The 19,802-nt window shown below is 56.9% G+C and overlaps 2 protein-coding genes across 6 annotated transcripts in view; both read right to left on the reverse strand.

Moving 5' to 3' along the window:
- The window catches only part of Erfe (erythroferrone), an 8,714-nt gene extending 4,279 nt beyond the window's left edge, over positions 1 to 4,435 (reverse strand). For all 3 annotated transcript variants that reach the window (XM_029563249.1, XM_029563248.1, XM_008832472.2), the window contains exons 1-4: positions 4,227 to 4,435; positions 1,956 to 2,078; positions 860 to 962; positions 16 to 278 (exon numbers count right to left, since the gene is read on the reverse strand). In XM_029563249.1, the coding sequence (XP_029419109.1) occupies positions 16 to 278; positions 860 to 962; positions 1,956 to 2,078; positions 4,227 to 4,397 (660 nt within the window). In that variant the 5' untranslated portion in view covers positions 4,398 to 4,435. The remainder of the gene's footprint in view (positions 1 to 15; positions 279 to 859; positions 963 to 1,955; positions 2,079 to 4,226) is intronic.
- Positions 4,436 to 9,088: 4,653 nt separating this feature from the next.
- Positions 9,089 to 19,802, reverse strand: part of Klhl30 (kelch like family member 30) — an 11,766-nt gene continuing 1,052 nt past the window's right edge. The window contains exons 2-8 of one of the 3 annotated variants that reach the window (XM_017797978.1): positions 17,356 to 18,185; positions 15,966 to 16,101; positions 14,058 to 14,144; positions 13,299 to 13,454; positions 12,124 to 12,312; positions 11,622 to 11,767; positions 9,089 to 9,401 (exon numbers count right to left, since the gene is read on the reverse strand). In XM_017797978.1, coding sequence (XP_017653467.1) covers positions 9,324 to 9,401; positions 11,622 to 11,767; positions 12,124 to 12,312; positions 13,299 to 13,454; positions 14,058 to 14,144; positions 15,966 to 16,101; positions 17,356 to 18,129 — 1,566 coding nt within the window. In that variant the 5' untranslated portion in view covers positions 18,130 to 18,185 and the 3' untranslated portion in view covers positions 9,089 to 9,323. Of the gene's footprint in view, positions 10,336 to 11,621; positions 11,768 to 12,123; positions 12,313 to 13,298; positions 13,455 to 14,057; positions 14,145 to 15,965; positions 16,102 to 17,355; positions 18,186 to 19,802 lie in introns of all 3 variants that reach the window. The other 2 variants (XM_017797977.1, XM_029563258.1) reach the window with 2 other exon arrangements.

Below are 19,802 nucleotides of genomic sequence, written 5' to 3' on the forward strand. Positions count from 1 at the left end.
CGCGCCCCGACTCACCAGATAGTAGACGCCGATCTCGTGCAGTGCGCGCCGCCCCACCGGTGCGTCCCGGCGCAGGCGGCAATGGAACGCGGCCTCCACGCGCGCCACCGGTGGGCCTGGGGCCAGGGGTGGAGCCAGAAGCGTCAACACGGCCCCCGGGTCCTCGTCCTCCTTGCGCCCCGAGGAGGCTGGGACCGGAGAAGGGCTTCCCGCCGCTGGTCCACTGGGACCACCCGTGCAGGGCTCGGGCTCCACATGCTCCCGCTGCTGCACCGCGCCTGGCACAGAGCAATCTGTGGCCCACTCTGCCCAGGAAATGTGAGGAGCAGGGGAGGCGCATCCAGGACCCACCGGAGGTGCCCAGGGGACGCTCCTCCCTGACACTGCTGCTGCCTGCTTCCCTTCACACAGCCTACTGGAAGCTCCAGCAGCACGACCACATCAGGACCCCTGTCCTCCACCTCTCAGTCACACCTGTATCTCTGGAGAGCTGTGTGTGAATAGCTACTGCAGCTACACCGTAAATAACATGAAGGTTCTTTAGTGGCTGGAGGCTTATTTAGAACAGAATAGGGGGTGGGTGGGCAGGGGCTCCATGGTACAGTCAATTCCAGAAGATGGTTGGCAGCCCCAGGGCAGCAAACAGCCCTGGGCAGGACTCCTGACTAGGAATGGGGTTCTGTTCTGGTCCCCAGGGAAGGTCAGTGAGAGGCCTTTCTCCATGAGGCTTCCCCACCAGCTTGCCCACCCACAGCTGGAGGGTACCTCAGCAGGTGTTTACTGGGTGCTGTGGTCGGCCCTCTCTTGCTGGCTTACCCACAACCTGGGTAGCATGTGATCCAAAGGGCAGCACCCTTACCTTTCAGCAGTAGCTGGAACTCCTTCAGCAGAGCCTCAGGTGGGATGAAGGGGCCTGGGGGGCCCTGGGGTCCTGGAGGTCCTGGAGGTCCTGGCAGGCCAAGCTGGAAAAAAAACTTGGCTTGTGAGGACATTTGAGGGTGACCCCTCTGCCAGGTCCTGCTATAGAGAGGCAGGCAGGCAGATTTCCCACTGTGGCTGTGGACTCTGCCCTCCTTGGGGGAGGTCCCTTGGGCTCTCAGACTTCTCTTCCATCAAGCAGGCAGTGAAAGCCACAGGCCTGGAGTAAGTGTGAGGCCAGGTCTGAGTCCGTATGAGACTGGCTGGGGGTGGCCCAAGGCAGGGCAGGCTCTACCTGAAGAAGAGGGCTGTAGCTTGCTCCTGCCACTGTGATTACTGGAGGGAGGACTTTGGCTTGCTTCTGGGGACTTGCATATGGGTCTGACATGCAGCACATCAGCAAGACCCCACTGTACCTGGCCTAGCACTGGGTTCTGGGCCCTGAAGGAGCTTACAGGGCTGGGTCAGATCCAACACAAGTGAGGGAGGCCCCATAGAGAACTGTGGGCAAGGCCAGGAGGCTGACAGGGTATGATGGTGACAAGACAATGGTGTGGCCCAGCCAGCCCACTGACCTCAGGCTTAGAGCTGGCACTCCATCAGTGAGTCAGATCTGGGTCAAGTGAGGCTGACCTCCATGGACAGGGAGGCCCAACACCTAGTGTAGCCCAGCCCTGATCCAGAGTCGCTCTGAGGAGTTCAAAGTAGGAGTCAGGTGTCAGGACCAAGTGTCAACTCCTCACACAGGCAAGGCCCACACTGAGTGCCTTCCCTTCCCCCATCACTCCAGCAGCTTGGAGCCATCCCCTACTCCCAAGCATGTGCTGTGCAGGCCTCCCTCTCTGGACAGAGAAGAGAGGAAAGGGAAGACCTGGTATCCTAGAAGTGTGGGGTAAATGTCTAGAATCGGGCTCCTAACTCCAGGCTCACTAGGTCCCAGCCTGGTGCTTGATTCTGTTCCCTCTCTGGGTGTTTGCTGTTGGACATAGCCAAGGATCCTTGGGAGCCAATCAGGGCAGTGGGCACAAGCTGCTCACCTCAAGCCGCCTGGCCTTGGTCCTGCTCCTCCTCTTACTGTTGACACCTTTGTCACTCTGCCTGACGAAGAGCATCCAGGCATCCCGGGGATCCACGCTATGTGCATGCACTGTGGTGGGCTCCTGGAACACACCCAGCCACAGTTTTTTTTTTGTCCCATGCTGCCACTTGGCAGCACACTGGACTTGTTATCTGTAGTCTCAGAGGCAGCACTCCCCCACCCCCAGCCCATGGAAGATGGCATCTGACTCGCACTCCTGGGAAAGGTGACCCAGGCCAAAGGAGGAAGATGGGGGGTGGAGCTCTACAGCACACTGCTGGGATAGCAGGCTTCATCCTGTACTTGAGATGCACTGGGACAATCCTACCATCCTTGACAGTCACTGGCACCCATAGGTGCTCAGGACGTGACTATGAACATCTGGAACATCTGGAACCCCAGCAGCCAGTGAGCTCTCTTGTCCCTCCATACAGTCAGAAGTGCCAGACTGACCAGCCTCACAGCCTCTGCAATCACAAGCCACAGTGTGCCAGAGGACTAGGTAAGATGTCATCGCTCAAGGCCACCGCCTGGGACCTTCTTCCTCCTCAGCACTTCCAAAACGCTGACCCAAGCAAGGATAGTTACATTTCTACCCATTTCTGCATAGGTGTATCACAGGTGCATCTGCCAGGTCCCCAGGAACCAAGCCTGAGAGAAGCCTTTTGTCCTGGCAGAGTCCTCTGGCACCTCTGGCACATGGGGCAGTGGGTCTCGGGCAGTCTGGGCTCCAGGCTGCCAGCTGGGAAGGCAGTGGCCCAAGAGGCTTGAGATGAAGTCATGGGCACAGACTCTAGTGACTGACAGATAGAAAGACCCAGGATCTTAGAACTGGCCTGTGCCTTGTGGGTTCTGTCCAACCCAGGGCCTGCCTTTGGGTCATAAGCCAGGCTTCTATACTAGGAAGATGGAGGCTTCTGTGCCTCTTGCTGGTTCCACAGATACCAGGACTGACGATTCCATGTCACGGCCCCATGGTGTCCTTGGTGAAAACCACATGGTGCAATGCTTCCCAACGGGCCAGGATAGGTGTGCTGAGACCAATGGCCTGTGGATGGACTCACACCACAGATGGTTTGGGGGGGGGGCACTGAAATGCAGGGAGCCATGTTGGTCTGGGGTCCCAAGAGTTGGGGTGAGGGTTGGGCAGCCACCTTGGTCAGCCAAGTTTCAACCATCAGGGAGCTGGTGGCACCCTGATCCTCCAAAGAGGGTCCAAGGCCAAAGCCCCACCTGAAAGCCCCAGCCCAGTCTCTGATTCCTGGTGACCATGTCTTGGCTTTGTGAAGGCTTTGGCGGATAGCTGAGGGGAAGAGGGGGTGTGTTTGCCCTCTGTCCAAGGGAAGCGGCTGGGTGAGGGTGGGATGGGGTGGGGAAGGGGTCTGGGGATACCTTACAGAGGGACCCCAAGGGTGCAACCTCCTCTAGCTCTCTTTAGTGGATGTCTTCTTGGTCTCTGTGGGTGCTGAGAACAGAAGAGCTCTAATCTTGGACTTCTTTGTGCCTGGCCCACTGCATGGTCAGAACAACTAGGCCCAGAAACCCTCCTGTGAGTCCTGCCTCCAGGACTGAATGGCCCCACACCTCTAAGGGCTGCCAACCTCCCTCTCCAGGCCTCTGGCCACACCTTCCCTAACCTCCCAGCATTTCAGGCAGAGATCCTGGGCCGGAAGGGGCAGAGTCCTGCTACACAACACCCCTTTCCCAGCCAGCAGTCAACGAAAAGAACAGGGCCTAGCAGGGTGAGGTGGCGCAGGCCTGTAGTCCCAGCACTTGGGAGGCAGAGCAGGCAGATCTCTGTGAGTTCCAGGCCAACCTTGCCTACATAGTGAGTTCCAGGCCATCGGGGAAACCCTGTTTCAAAACAACAACAACAACAAAAAAGAACAGGGCCATTCTGGGTCCTGTGCACCCTGCCCTTCTCCAGACTCCAAGGATCCGCAACTCGTTTACACTTCTACAAATACAGTGAGGGTCAAGTCATCATTTTACACCTTTCCTAACCTGTCTTCCTGGTCTATTAGAATTCTGCTTTAAGCCAAAGAACTGTCCGCAGACCCAAGGTCACCGCTGACTCTTGGTGTAGACGGCGCATCTGCACAACGCTGCGTCTCACTGGACCGAGACCCCCAGCCCAGTTGCAGCCCGGGTTGCAGCCGGGGTTGCAGTCCGCACAGCCAGGTCCCCGGGGATCCCGAGGCGCGCGTTCTTGGGAGCGGCCGCGTCTTACCGGCGGGCGGGCGGTGCGGCCAGCGGGCCGTTCGGTGCCAGGCGGCTGCGAGTGCGCGCTGGTCACCGCGGGCGCGCGGGGCTCCGGGGCTTCGAGACCCGCGGCGGCGGCCAGGAAGCCTGCGCAGGCGAGCAGCAGACACGCTCCGGAGGGACGGCGGGGCCGGGCCATGCGGGCTGCGTTGGCTCCGGGCGCGGCGTCGCGGGAAACTGCGCGCCTTATAACGCGCTCGAATCCCCCGCCTAGCGCGCCGTCACCGTCCGCCGCCCCTAGCGGCTACCGCGCGCGTTGCAGGGACCGGGGATGGAGAGGAGGCCTCGCCCCACCCCGCCGCGCGGCCTCCGCCTGGAGGTCTGGCGCAGCTGGCTCTGTGCCCCAGGACCCCCTTTTCTCCAGGGTGGCTGGAGCATCTCCACCTCAGTATTCTGACCGTCCTCTGGAGGTGCCCGGACGCCCTTCCGTTCTCCAGATGTCCCACGAGTTCTAGGCCTTGGCAACACAGGTTGAGCACTTGGAGCGGTGAGACCCTCACGGCCCCTTCTCAGAGGCCCTTCCCTTCCAAGCTGGAGGCCTCTGAGCGCCCATGCGGTGTTCCCTCTTTTCCCCACGCGGGATGCACTTGCAGCGCTGGCGGCTCTCAGAGTGAATCTGTCAGTTGCCTGGAGGTAGGATAGAACTGCGGTGATGCCCTTGCCAGGTGTCGGGGCAGATGGAGTCCAGGCAGTGAGGGTGAGTCAGCACAGGGCAACCAACTAGGACAGTGTAGCAGACCCCAAGGGCTTGATCCAGGAGAAGGCACTCTCTGAGGGGGCTGTCTCCCACAGAGGCAGTCTCCACCCGACCCCAGTCTGGGCTGCTCCTTACCTCCCATTTGACTTGAGATAAAAAGCCAGGAAGGCATCACACCTGTCTTTCTTGTCCCAGCTCTGTGGCCCCTGCAGCGGTTGAGCACAGGGTCTGGAGTTAAAGCAGGAGGAGGCTTTCATTGACCACTTCTCCCTTAGGGGATGTGGGAGAGGAGGAGGACCAAGTCCCAGAAATAGGTAAGGCAGTGCCAGCCCAACCTTGGGGAAGAAACCCAGGTGAGCCCTCAGCTTCAGACGTGTATTCTGCCTGCCTGGCTTAGGGCAGGGATGAAGATAATGAGGTACTGTGCAGTCACAACTTGGAAGATGTGTTGCTTGTTACTTGTTTCCAGTGATTCAGGTTCTTTTCCTGTAGGCCACAGAGATGGTGGGAGGCTGGGCATGTGTATGTGCAAAAAAAAATATAAAAAAAATACTCTGCCCTTCCTGAGAATTTGTCCCCCTAAGGTCCCCTCAGTCCTGCAGATTTACATTGGCAAGTTAGGATTACAAACGAGACTTCTGTCTTTGTTTTTTTTTCAATGTGTATGTGTACTGCCTGCATGTATGTAAGTGCACCACATGTGTGCAATGCCTGAAGAGGCCAGAATAGGGCATTGGATCCCCTGGAACTGGAGTACTGAAGGCTGTTAGCCATGATGTGGGTGCTGGGAATGGAACCCCGTCTGCTTCAAGAGCAGCCAGTGCTCTTAACTGCTGAGCCATCTCTCCAGCCCCCACTTCTGTCTTTAAAAACTGGCATGTGCCAGGCGTGGTGATGCCTTTGGTCCCAGCACTTGGGAGGCAGAGGCAGGTGGATCTCTGTGAGTTTGAGGCCAGCCTGGTCTACATAGTGAGTTCCAAGACAGCTGGGGCTACAGGGAGACCCTGTCTCAAAAAGACCAAAAAAACCCCAAACAAAACAAAACAACAACAACAACACAACAAGCTGGCATGTGATTAGTTCCTAAAGCTCTCAGCTGGCTGTGGTGGCCCACATCTGGAACCCAGCACTGACTGAAGCAGGACGATTGTTGCAAGTTTGAGGCCAGCCTGGGCTACATAGTGAGTTCCAGGGCCGTCTGAGTCACAGTGTAAAACACTGTCTCCAAAAACCCCAAACAAATGAAAACCAGGAATTCGGGAATTGCAGCTCTCTAGGAACAGGTCTGGGGAATACTGGCTTACGAGCACAGGCTCAGTAAAATATGTGAACTTATTTCATTCGGAAAAGTTCAGCAGATTCATCCCATACCAGGACATTTGTCATCAAGTCTGCACATGAAGGAGGTTTACGCCTCACAGCCCAAGAGAGCTGAGCACTCCCCTGCTAGGTTTTCGTTTAGTCCACTGGGCTGTGTGCTGAGGAGGCTGACCTGAGTGTGAGTTCTGCTGTTTCCTATGGTTCCTATCATGTTGGGGTGTCCTCAATGAAACCAGCAATCTGCTGGTGCCCAGAAGCTCCTGCCCCCAAGAGGCAGCTCTGTGCACAGCACCTTCTCACCTCTGAATAAACATGCCTGCTGACACCTCATTCAGCTTTTCCAGGCCCCCTGGACTAGGTCAGAGAGGTGGCTGGCTTGCTCAGGGACACTCAGCCCACAGACAGTGCCAGGCAGAGGGCAGGAGGCAGGCTAGTCTGGAGGCAGGCCTGTCTTCCCGGGAAATGTGGCCCTGTCCTTTCCTGCAAGGAAGCCATCTCCCCTGGGTCAGGACGCCTCAAGGGCACCTGGCTGTGGTATATGGTGGTTGTTGTTTGCCCAAGAGGGTGAGGCTTGGGATCTGTCCCAAGGGGACAGGCAGGGATGAGGGGCCTTGATTTGGGAAGCTCAAGTAGTATTACTCCCTTCCCAGTGTGGGGGCGGGGGGGCAGCTGTAGGGTTCAGGACAGGAGCTGTTGCCATGTGAAAGTAGTTATTTTCCCAAACACTGGACTGTCCTAATGATGTCATGGGCTCTTCCAGAGGGACCAGATCCAATTGGTTCTGGTGTTGGCATGGCTTCCTGGAACCCCAGCCCAAGGTAATGACGCAGTCCAGCTCAGACACATGAACTAAGTTGGGCCTTCAGGAAGGGCCCCTTCATGTTTACAGGGTCCTATCTGAAAACAAGTTCCTGGAGGAACAGTGGCTCACAGAGCACTGAGCATGGGGTCCACAGCATGAGGCCCTGCAGCAGCAGCAACCCCCCATTTAGAAGTGGGGCCCTTGAGGGTGGAGTTTGCATGGGACGGAAGTGCCGAATGAGTGGTTGTGGAACCACCAGGCAAAGCTAGCCGTGGCCTCCCTACATGCGTCCTGCCTGGCAGAAATCGAATTCTCATTCTTGGGCTCTCATGTCATGGCTTCGGCCTGGCTCCCCAGCAGCCCAATGTGCCAAGCTGTGCCCAGTGCCCCTCTGCCTCCAAAGGAAGGCCGTTGGTCGATGAGATCATGGGAAAGGAAGCTCTCTTCATTTGAAGACAGTGAGAGCCTAAGGCTGACCAGCTGTGTGACCTCTGGAGCACCTGTGTCACATGCCTACTCTGCCCGGGGGCCATCAATGCTCAGAAGAAAATGAGGCACAGATCTTGGAAGTAGCCCAACGTCAGGTAGACACCAAATAAAAGCAAAATCAGGTCTGGTCTCCACATCTTGCAGTCAGCGGCTCTGAGGGCTCTGAGGGCTCCTGATGACTGAGTGCTCCTAAGGACTCTGTTCTAACTAGGGGCTTTCAGGACTCCTGAGGGCTCTGAGTACCCCTAAGGCTGAGAGTGAGTATTCCTAGGGACTCTGAGTACTCCTGAGGTCTCCGTCTTGAGGGCTGAGTGCTTCTGATGGTATGCATGCTCCCGAAGGCTGTGAGTGCTCCTTAGGGGTCTGTATCCTCTCTAGAAGCCTCATTAGCTTCCAACTTCTGAGTCCATGTTTTCCTGGGGATTCTAACATTGGAAGATTCTTGGGCTTTCTCATGGCTTTTCCCTGCATGCACGTGGGTCTATTTTCTGAGTGTTTGAGATGTGTGACTGAGTCTCTCTGTGCTGTGCTGGTGGTTGACCCCTTTCCCCCGACAGTCTGCCTTCAGGGTGGCCTTAGTGGACTGTGCCAGTACCCTCTTCCCCTCTGAGTTCTGACTGCCAGTAGACAGCACTTGCAGGGGATGGAGGCAGGAGAGTTAGGAGCGTCATGTACTCTGCCACATGCTCCCAACAGGCACTGTGTCATGGCTGTGCTCCTTGGCAGCCCTCTCAGTGATCTCTAGGTATACATCTGCTGCTTCCCTGGACCCTGGAGGTTGGGGGTGGGTAATCAGGGCACTTCCACAGCCCTATCTGGATTCCATCCAGCCTGTAGCCCCCCCTTTTATTCGACTCTCAGCTTCCTAGCTGTAGAGCCTTTACTTCCTATTCAGACACTGAGCATGCTGCTGTCCCCCAAACAGGGCAGCTCCACTAGTCAGATGAGGCACAGTTCAGCAGAGCTGAGGACAAGGCCCTGGATGGCGTGTGTCACCACGCAGCACTGCCCCTTTCCACTTACCCAGCAGCACACCACCCTACCAGATCCCCATTTCTGATTAAAATCAGCTTTACTCTTTGAGCCTTTACCTGTGAACAGTCCTGTGCTGACCTGCCTACAGAGCGCAGAACCCTAACCCCTGCATTCATCAACCCACCAGTCAGGTGGACTCCCCAAGTTTAGGTTCTGTCCCTTTGGCAGCAGGCACCTGGACACCCTGCTTTGTTTGGTCTCTAGGTCAGCTCGGTGGCCCCACAAGATATGGGCATGAAGTCACATCTGGGAGCAAAGTGGATCCTGACCTGGAGAAGCAGGAGAGAGCCAGGGATCCCTGTCCTCAGAACCCAGGGAGGGCTGGCCCTGGAGAGGAAGACCCCAGGAACTGTGAGCCACTTAAGGCCTTAGCATGCCAGCAGCAGGGTTGATGTTGGTCAGACAAACTCCCAGTCTGCAGACCTAGGTCCTCTGACAGCCTGTGGCAAATGGGACACACCACTCACACATAGTGACAGTCCTTTATTGTTTCCTTAGTTACAAACTCAGTGCCTGGTTTTGGAGAAGGAGGAAAGAGAGAGGGGAGAGAGGGAGGGAAGGAGAGAGAGAGAGAGAGAGAGAGAGAGAGAGAGTGAGGACCCAGTAAGACAGGTCTGAGCCACCTAGTCATATCTTGGCCTGCAGGAGTGCCACTCAGATGTCATCCCCACCCAATTTTGGGAGGCCACTGGGAACAAGCCACCAACACATCCAAGAATCACTCAGAAGTCCTTGCAGATGGTGGTGGGTCTCACACTGGGAATTTCATTCTGAGAACCAGTCTTGATAGGAAGATTCCCCTAGAAGAAGGCAAGTTTTGTCCCTGAGGACCCCACCTGGCTCTTGTTCCTGACCTGCACCTCTTTTCTAGTGTCTCTGCAGGGGCTGCTGTCCTGGTGGTGGGGGCATGACATGGCTGGGCCAGGGCCTCCTTCATCCTGGCAGTGGATCTGTAAACACAGCACCAACATGCAGATGCCAGGTGAGGAGGTAGAGCCTGGCACCTACCCAGCCACCCCGTATGGGGTGAATGTGGACTCTGAGGAAAGGGGAGAGAGGGAGCTTTGGGCATGGCCAAAGAGCTGTGGCGGGCACTGGAGCCCGAGGCCCTAGGTCAGCATCCTGGGAATCCTATTCAGTCTTCAATTGTGCATCTCTCCCAAAGGCCATGGGTGGGGAGAGGCAGGAAAAGCTGACACGGGGGAGTCTGTTTGCTCTAAGGGTGCAGTCCCGGACCCCTCAGCTTCTTTCCCCAAGGTCTTGACAGGTTCAGGGGTAGCAGAGCTCTCCTCCCTACCATGAGGGCCCCGCTCTTGCCACTGGTTGCAGAGTTTGGTGGTTCCAGAGACCACAGATGTATCCTGAAGTGTACCATCTGCTATTGAGCCCAGCCCAAGCTCTGGAGGGGGCAGCAGCTCCAAGTGAACAGACGACAAAATAAAAGGCAACCAGGAGCTGCCTGAGAACCCTCCCTTCTTAGCGCTCCTGGGCAACACCGGGGTTGAAGGGCTGTGTCCACTTGGAGACATCCAGGAAGATGGTGGAGGCCCCATGGTACAGCCAAAGGCGGGGCAGGGAGCCACGACGGGCCCAGGCATCCCTCACAGTGTCATAGGCCTCCATCTCCACATGGTAATCACCATCCATGCCCTGCCAGCGGCCGCCTGTCACATACAGCGCATCACCCAGCGACACCAGCGCTCCATTCTCGTGCAGGCTGTGCTGGGACTGAACCTGTGGATGGTCAACTGTCAGGGGCCAGCAGGCAACTGGAGAGCAGAAACAAGGCCCTGTATCCCAGGGCTCACCCAGTGCCCCTTGTGGCTATTTCAGACTCGCTTTACTGTTGAGGCCCTGGTCTCTCTCCAACCTGCATCTCACGGGATTAATTTACGGGCCCTGGAGTCAGAGTATCGAAGAGGGATGTTGAGGCCTAACCCCAGAGCTGCCTCCCATGGGGCCTGGGCTGAGCCTTAACCTCACAGCTTCTCTCATGGAGGAGATGACAGGATAGATTCACTTTAGCCTCAAGATATATCCAGGAAGGACTGAGTTCACCATGGGACCCCTCTATCCATTCCTGCACCCCATGTCCTGGCCGGTGGCCTCAGGAGTGTCCTGTAGAGAAGTCAGGTGGTGAGGGTAGCGGCTCCCACGGGCTAGATGTGGCAAGTTCCGGGAAAGCATGAGGAGGTCAGGAAAGGCTTATGAGACTTCCACATGAAGCTGGGGGCAGGCATCTTCCCTGCTTGTCAGGTCAAAGTGAAGGCCGCAGTGCTGGGAGCTCAGCCCAGCTGGGGCCCAGTTGGAGGCCCAGGGAGAAGGGCCCTAGCAGGACTCACCCTGCATCTGCTTTACACTGCAATGGGGTCTGGGGTCAGTGGAACACGGATGCCAAAGGACAGCTGTGGGCAGCAGGGCACAGCGGCCCCACTGTCATCGGGCTGGCTGGTGGCTGCAGGAAGGGGGTTACTTCCCCATCAGACTCCTAGACTGAGACTTGAGAAGTGGGTGAGCCGGCCCAGCTCATCCAACCAGGGACGGGAGAAAGGCCCCCAGGCTCGGGTCTGGATGTGTCCCTCCCTGGGCCAAGGTGGGACGGCTGGGGGTGTTGGTTGGCCTCCACACTGTCAGCTCAGGAGTTCCCTACTTGGTTTTATCTCCCTCATCTCTTCATTAGCTAGAGGATGGAACATCTTCCTTTCCCTTCAGTCTATGGCTGCCCAAGAGGCATCCACTGGTGAACGCAGGTTTGATCCCCAACAAGGAAGACAGGTCACCCCTCTTCAGGAAGACGGGAGCTCAGGGGACAACCCGGCAGTGACCAGCAGTCCCTGTTTGTGCTCCTGTTGTCGTCCACACTGGCCACTCTGGGTTCTGAGGAGAGTCCCAAAGCCCAGCCTACTTCTCTGTTGGTCCTCTTGGGCAATCCTTCATCCCTCCATCCTGCCTGAAGGCTGCTCTGAGGGGTGTCAGGAGTCCAGCAAGGCCCCCCCTGGGGTGGGCATAAGGAGGCCTACCTTCTGCCACAGGTTAGCCCCCGGGTCGTACACGTAGACCTTCTTTGTGTTGTCACCGATGAGGTAGAGGGCTCCATGCAATGCGGCGCAGCGTGGAGAGGACAGGTACTTGGGCAAGAAGGGTGAGGCGATCACACTCCATGCATCTGCAGGGCACATGGATGGGCACCTTCACTGAGGGGGCAGGGCTCCTTCTCAGGGAGGGTTGTGAAGGACCCCACTCTGAGGGACTGGAGGCAGGGTACCTCCCATAGCCCCAGGCATACCCCAATGGGGTAAGCCTGGGGTGGTGTGCTGTGAGGTGGGGTGCCTACCTCTCACTGAGCCATGAGGGCAGGGGGGAACTGTGGCCTGGTCACCCTCCCACGCCATCCCCGTGGGCTGCTGGGAGCCCCTGGGCCTCTGTGTCTGTCCCACCCCCTGTCTCCCTATACAACTATCTCCTGTCAGGTCTGGAGACCAGGGGACCACTCTGTCTCTGTTGACATACAGGTTGGCCCACCTGTCACAGGGTTGTAGCACTGCAGAGCCAGCGCATTGTACTTGCAGGCACTGGAGCCCACCAGGTAGAGGCGGCCCTGGCAGCTGGCAGCTGAGAAGTTGCTGACGTACTTGAGGGCCGGACTGACAGGCGTCCAGCTGTCTGTGTAGGGGTCATAACGCTCCACCTCTACTGCGTCCAGGGCAGTGCCTGTGGGACGATATCTTAGCTGCGTGAGGGCCAGGTATTGGGGGCTAGAGAGGAGGAGAGGACCCTGCAAGCTCAGGGTCTGGGGCTTTCAAAGGTGGCAGGCATGGCTCTGGAGCCCCAGGAAGGGAGGGTAAATGAAGGAGGCTGAGCCTGGAGAGACTTATGTCCTTCTTATAGACAGAGCTCATACTGGACCACACCAGGAAGTAGTGTAGGCGGTGGCCACTTGTCCCAGGGCCAGTCCTGGGAGGGTAGGTTGTAAAATACGACTGTAGGGTGGTAACCCCCTCCCCAGACCCCAGTGACATGGATGTGGGGACTCATGGGGATGAGTGTCTTGCTCTCCTGACCCGGGCTGCTTGAGACTCTGGGGAATCCAAAGTGTCTGGGATTCAAGAGACTGTGCGTGCTATCTACTCTCTGGCCAGGGACACAGCAATACTGAAGGAAAAGACAATAGCCAGGACGGAAAGGCATGGCCTCAGGGCCAGACTGCTGCTGTGGCTCTCTGAAGTCACCTGGATCTGATCTCCAACATTCATCTAACTGGTAAGCTCTCCAGGGAGACTCCCTGTGGTGACACTGGGATGCCTGGGTGATGAGGTGGCCCATGTCAGGCTTACAGCAACACAGATGTCACTGTGTGTCATTCACCCCTGGGGCTTCCCAGTGACCCCGAGCTGAGGGCAGAGCCCCCAGTTCTGGGGTATGTGGTCATCCCTACTGGTCCTGAGGTCTTGTCTACCTGCTTCTATCCTGAAGGGCATTAGGGGCACTAGGGGCTGGCTGGGTCTTGGCTACCCAGGATGTCTTGGCCAGGTGTTCTGAGGACCACCTCCTGGGAACCTTGGAGTGGGGCTCACTGACCCCAGAAGACAGCGAGCTTCCCAGGGCAGCAACGGGTAGCAGCATACCCAGAGAGGGCTTGGAGTGGGGACTTGCGGCTGTGGGGGTGAGGGGCCGGGTGATAGGAAGGGAGGCCTCACCACCAATGGCATAGATCTCTCCATTCAGTGCTGTGCTGGCATGATTTGTGCGAGCCTTCAGCATGGGTGCCACAGGCTTCCAGACAGCCTCCTTCAGTGGGAAGCACCAGGCCTGGGTGGTCGACCAGGTGTCCGTCTTGGTGCCCCGTGAGCCACCTGCCAGGAAGAGGTTCTGCCCACATGAGCGCTACCAGCCTGAGGCCCCAATGTCCCCCCCCGCGCCATGTCAGGCTGTGACTAAAAACATGCTGAACCCATGTTCTGCCAGACTCTGGGCCGAGATGGGACTGTGGGCAACAGTCTAGATCTAGGACTTCCATCCCAACAAACAAAAGGACGGAACCGAGGTTCCTAACATCAGTGGACACTTACATTCCAGGGAACCCTGACTCCTGAGATAATGGAGGATGGAGTGCCCCCATCACAGTGCTTCCTGGGGAGACCCTGGCTGCTGAGGGGTGGTCATCAGACAGTGTATATGGGAACTTCCAGCACCCACCAGTGGATCCTGGAGTTTTATTTATTTACTTTGTCTACTTTTAATTTTTTTTTTTTTTGAGCCAGATGACTTCAAACTTGCTATGTAGCGAAAGATGAATGACCTCGTGTTTCTGATCCTCCTGTCTCTACCTCTGGACCCTGGATTTAAATTGCCTCACTTTCACATGTGCAGAAAGATCTGGAAAGCCTGGCTAGATCCTGGGGGGATTGCACTTTCTGGAGAGAGTTGGTTTCAGGGGCCGGTGCTGTGCCAATCACCTGTGACATAAACATCACTGTTGAGTGCTGCCAGAGAGAAGCCCCACTTGTGGTAGTCAGGGAAGTCTGGGAGTGCCATCCATTGCCCTGGCAGGAAGAGAGAGGCAGGTCAGGGTGGCTGGACTCCCAGGGGCCTCCGCTCCCCTGAAATTTCCCCCCACTAGTGACAAAGAGAAGAGTGGGTAGAAGTGTGGGAGGGCAGAACCTGCCTGGGGTACCCAGCTCATCACCACTGCACAGCACCCTTTGGAGCCTGGACCCAGAGTGTGATAAGAGGTAGCCCAGGCTCTGTAGGCTGGTGTCACCCTGACCTGCTTTTCACCCCACTGGCCTTGAATGGACCTAGTCTACACAGTCACATGGTGTATGGGCTAAGCAACCTGATCTGTCTGTGCATGTCATCAGTACATTATAACATACTATTCATTCATCCATTCATCCCAAACCCCTTCCCTTGTTCACAAAGCAGCCAAGATACACCACAGGGAATCAGACGCTCACGTCCTGGCTCTCATGCACCGACTGTGCAGCCGTGGACAAGGCCTAGCCTCGGTTTCCCTGTCTGTAGAATAGGGGTAAATTGGGCCAGAAAGTTGGCTCAGTGAGTAAAGGTACTTGTCACCTAACCTGATGACCTGAGTTTGATCTCCAGATCCCACATGTTAGAAGGAGAGAATCGACTCCTAAAAGTTCTCTGACCTCCACATGCACACTGTGGCACACACCCTGCCCTCATAAATAAATAAATAAATGTAGAAAAATAAAATAAAAAAAGTGTGGTGTGAGACATGAAAACTGCCAGCCAGGGGTGGCTGTTAGCATTGTCACTTCTGTGAGGGACACAGTGATGTGCCAAGTCAGAACTATCTTCATGGACTGCAGGGTAAACTGAGGCAAGAGATGAGGAAGTGCTTTAAATGAAACCATCATGGGACCATAGCATGGGAATGTTAAGGTCCTATGAATGGACTCATGGGGGTGAGTGTGGGAAGTCCCCTGGAATACTGTTGACTGTTTATGGCAGTTTTCAGGGTATGTGGAATTCCAGGGCTCATGGTGAGCTGAGCCTGGCAACATGGGCAGGGACTGAGAGTCCCCGATTCATGTCTGTGTCACCCCAGGGTGGGGGCAGTCCAGCCGTTGGCAGGTCATTGTTGCCAGCCAGCTGCTCCCTCCTGACGTCAGCCCCAAATCCCCGCTCGTCAACCCCTGACCTGGACCGCTGGCCCCGGACTTTTTCCAGTCCCGCAGTGCTGACGCAGTGGGCACTGGCAGCCTGCCTCAGTCCTGGGGCCAAACAGCCCACATCAGCACTTTCCCAAGAGCTTCCCCAGGCAGATGGTCTGTGAGGCACCCCACTTCCCCTTCCCCAGGCCCCACCTCTGAATAACCATGGGAGGAAGCGTTGGGAACCCATTTCACAGGTGAGGAAATGGAGGTCTGACCAGGGAGGTCAAGTGACCTCTCCAGGGCCAGACTGGAGGCCCATTTGGACTGACCCAGAACCTTAGCCCTCACCTCTGGATTGCCTGCACTCCTTTAGCTCCCATTTTGCTCCTGAAGCCTTAGTTCCCACACTAGGTGCACAAGACAGCAGGCTTGGAGAAGGATACCCACCCTGAGTAGCACTGTCTGGACTGTGGGACCTTTAAGATGGATTCCTAGAGCCTAATAAAGGCCAGAGATGGGGTTTCCACCAGAGGGAGAGTGGATTGAAAGTGTCCTAGAGCTCTGCTCTGCCTTTCCACCTCCCCATGGCCCCTGGGCTCCTCTGTAGCCCTGGAGAGGCCCAAGAAGCCTCCCAGAGTGGGGGCTTGGGTAGGATCCCTGTTCTCTGGGCACTGCTCTGGCTCCACCCCCATTGTGGAACTGTGGTTCATGTCCAGGTCAGGCATGGCAGCTACTTACTGGCCTTGGTATTGTAGAAGGCAAAGTTCCCAGGGTGGGGGGCAGGCTCCTCACTACCTGCCTCGTCTTCCTCGAGGGCCCGCCCGCCTACCACCACCAGCACCTCCTGCAGCTTCTGTGGGAAGCGGGGCAGCTCCTGTGGGTGAGAGCCAGGTCAGAGTGGCTGGGCACTGTCACCCTAGTCCAGGGGCCCATGTGTGTTGTAATGTGTCAGCGCCTCTGTATTGGGCTGTGTGCGTGCACACGTCCAGAAACACCTGTGCTCGCATGCTTGCCTGAGCTAGAGATGGTGGCAGATGTAGCTGTTTGGGGCCAGGTTTATGCACCCCCGCCCCCATGCAGAGCTGCTGCCTCTGAGCAGTTACAAGGGACTTTCCCAGGTATTGTGCATTACCTTTAGGGTGACTGCACTCCCACACCTATAGGGCGGATCCCATAGCTGTCCAATGTTCCCCATATCTGCCCCTGCCTCTTGGAGGAGCCCCTGCTCTCCAGCTGGCCTACAGCAAACCCTGTTGGTTGCACTCCCCCCAACAATAAAGGCTGGGACACCTCTACACAGAGCTGAGGTTAAGTGGCCACTACCCAGGGCTTTCAGGACCTTTCAGGACAGGATGTTCAGGCCTCCCACCACCAGATGACAGCCCATAGGGTGAGGACCCAGGCTACTCCAAGGAGCAAGACCAGCCCAGTGACTGACTGGTGCCAAGAGGTGGCCAGGTTAGGGCTTGGCTCCCATATACTGCATTCTTGACTGGGACCATTGGGCTAAGCCTCACCTTCATCCCCAGCAGGCACTGAATAGGCTGCTGGCCACTAGACCCCGTGGGCTCGTGGTATCAGCCACAGCTCGGCCTGTCACTTCATCAGGACCTGCCAGCTTCTGCCAGCCCAAGCAGGAATGGAATCCATAGGTAGGGCAGCTTTCAGGCCCCACTGTGCCACACTTGTGCAACTGTGCCACTGTCATGGATGGCTTTCCCTAATCCTCCCCCCGTCCAGCTCCCATCCCTCCTCTAAGGCCCAGTTCCAATGCTGTCTCCTTCAGGGAGCCCTCCCTGATTGACAGCCCTTGCATGATGCCCTTAGCAGGCTGTGTGGGTGTCCTTCTAATGCTGGCCTTTCCACTGTGCCTTAGATCTGCATCCAGGCTTGCCCTCACTCAGCAGTGGGCTCTTTCAACACAGGGACATGTCTAGGTTCCCTCTCTTGGCACCCTAGTTAGCATACTTGAGAGGCAGATTGATGCCCTCTCAGGGGACCAGCTTGTGGCAGGGAGGTTGAGGGACATTTGGTGGGGGGGTGCCTACTTCTTTCTACCTCTCCATGTAGGTAGGGCTCAGGGCTCCTCCGCTGTTTCTCAGGTCCAAGTCCCCTGTTCCTCACTCACCCCACTGTGGCCTTGGGACAGGGCTTCCTGGCAGGCCTCTGACTCCTGGATCAGCGGCTCTGTGGCCAGCAACTGCTGCATGCAGGGCCGGGGCACCGCATCCAGGTGCACCAGGCTGAGCAGCGAAGGCAGGTGTGAAGCCCGGGCCTGAGGGTCATGGCGCACCCAGCGTAGCAGAGCCTCCAACCGGCTCTGTTCCGGCTGCACCTGCAGCAGGTCACTGGCCAGACAGGTGGCCAGCCGGTCTCTTGATAGCTGCAGGAACTCGTCCTCTTGGGCCACGGCCTCAAAGTTTTCCCGAAAGAAGGCCCAGGCTTTGGCAGCCACTCCCAGCAGTCCCTGCTGCTCCCCAAACTCACAGATGCCCAAACAGTTGGTGGCGTCTAATTGCTGCTGGAGGTAGCGGCCGCAGACCTTCTGCACTGTGGGGAAATGGAGGCGTGAGGCCGTGCGTGTCAGTGTCTCCACATTGGTCTGTGTGATGGTCAGCCGGCCCGTGTACACGAAGTCCACCAGCTGCCCCACTGCCGCCGGCTCCACGTCCTGCAGCTCCACACGTGCCGAGAAGCTTTCAGCAAAGTCTCCAGCAAACATGGCGTGGAAGTAGGGGCTGCTCAGCGCCAGGAGGCCACGGTGGCAGGGCAGCGCCTGGTCACCCACCAGCAGCGTGACATCCGCCAGCTTGGGCAGGGAGCGTAGCCGCTGCAGGCCATCTAGCATGTCCTGGGCATGCGAGGGCAGCTGGAAGGCCAGGTCATCCACATTCCGCACCATGGTGTGATGTCACTTCCCTCTCTCTGAGAAGAAGCACCCGGGGCTCACCAGAGCGCCTAAGGAGGAAGACGGGTCAACCCCGAAGACTGTGGTCTCCACCTGTGACCCACTGTATGACTGATCACCACCCTGACAAGCCCTAACTGAGCATGGTCAGGGTGAGGACCACCCCGCACCACGCCCTGCCCCCTCTTGCCCTCCCCCACCAAGCCCTCTGGGGCAAGCTAACAGCTGCCTCCACTTTACAGGGCAGACCTACCTGTGGCCAGGGAGTCAAGGCAAGGCACGGCCACACAGAGATCACACGCTCTGGGCCTCCTCTCCTCCACAGCTATACAGCATAGACCCCCAGGGCAAAGGGACCCCCAGGCTTCAAGCTACCAAGACAGTTCTCTGCCCCAGCTCCCATGTTGCTGGACAGGCCATTGGGGGTGTTTTCAGGTGTCCTGCCTCACTGGTTCTCACTGCCTGCCAGTGTGATCTTGGTTGACCCACACCCTCCTCTGGGTCTGTTTCCTCTGCTGATGGAGAAAGGATGGAGTCATCCCTGCTCCTCCCCGCCCCGGGCAGCTCCTGTGCACGAGATGCTCCCCAAGTGCACAACCACATCCCAGGCCTCCTCCTGCACTGACAGTCACACACACGTCCTGTCAAGTAAGCACTATCATTTTACAGCCCAAGAAAGGGACACACAGGCTCACGTCACCTACTCAAGACCAGAGTGGGAAGTGAGGGAGTAGAAGTTGAACTCAGAGCCATACTTGCAGCCAGGGTCAAGACACAACCTATGGTACACATGGCCTGTCAGCAGGCCACATCTGGGCTTAACGACATGCATGCCCATTTATGTATGCACTTCTGGTATTTTGCCCTAAGCAAACCATTGCAAGGAAAGAAACAGCCACTGGCCATGGTGGAGCATGCCTGGTGTAATCCCAGTACTTGGAAAGCTGAAGCAGGGGACTGCAAATAAGTTCAAGGCCTGCTTGGGCTGCACAGTAAGACCCTGTCAAAAATAACCACTGAGAGATGGCTCAGTGGTTAAGAGCACTGGTTGCTCTTGTAGAGGACTGGGATTCAGTTTCCAGAACCACATGGTGACTTGTGACCATTCACAACACCAGTTCCAGGGCATCCAATGCCCTCTTCTGACCTTCATGGGCATTGCATGCATGTGTACACTTACATACATGCAGGCAAAACACTCATAAAATGAAAATAATAATTAGAACATTTTTAGAAAGAAAGAAAGGGCCAGGCGTGGTGGCGCACGCCTTTAATCCCAGCACTTCGGAGGCAAAGGCAGGTGGATCTCTGTGAGTTCAAGGCCAGCCTGGTCTACATAGTGAGTTCCAGGACAGCTGGGGCTACAGGGAGACTCTGTCTCAAAAAGACAAAAAAAAAAAAAAAAAAAAAAAAAAAAAGAAAAGAAAGGAAGGAAGGAAGGGAAAGTGGAGGAGGGAAGGAAGGGAGAAAGGAAAGGAGGGAGGGAGGAAAGGAGGGAGGGAAGGAGGGAGGGAGAGAGGGAAGGAGAAAAGGGAGGGAATTAGAAAGGGGTGGGAAGGGAAATGACTGAGTGGAGGGAGGAGGGAGGGGAGAGGGAGGAAGGGAAGGAGGGAGGGAGGGTACCAAGGCTTTGAAGGGAGGGAAGGAGGGAGGGAGGGAAGGAAGGA

The sequence above is a fragment of the Nannospalax galili genome, unplaced genomic scaffold (genome assembly GCF_000622305.1).
Source record: "Nannospalax galili isolate Female #2095 unplaced genomic scaffold, S.galili_v1.0 scaffold1536, whole genome shotgun sequence".
Lineage (NCBI taxonomy): Eukaryota > Metazoa > Chordata > Mammalia > Rodentia > Spalacidae > Nannospalax > Nannospalax galili.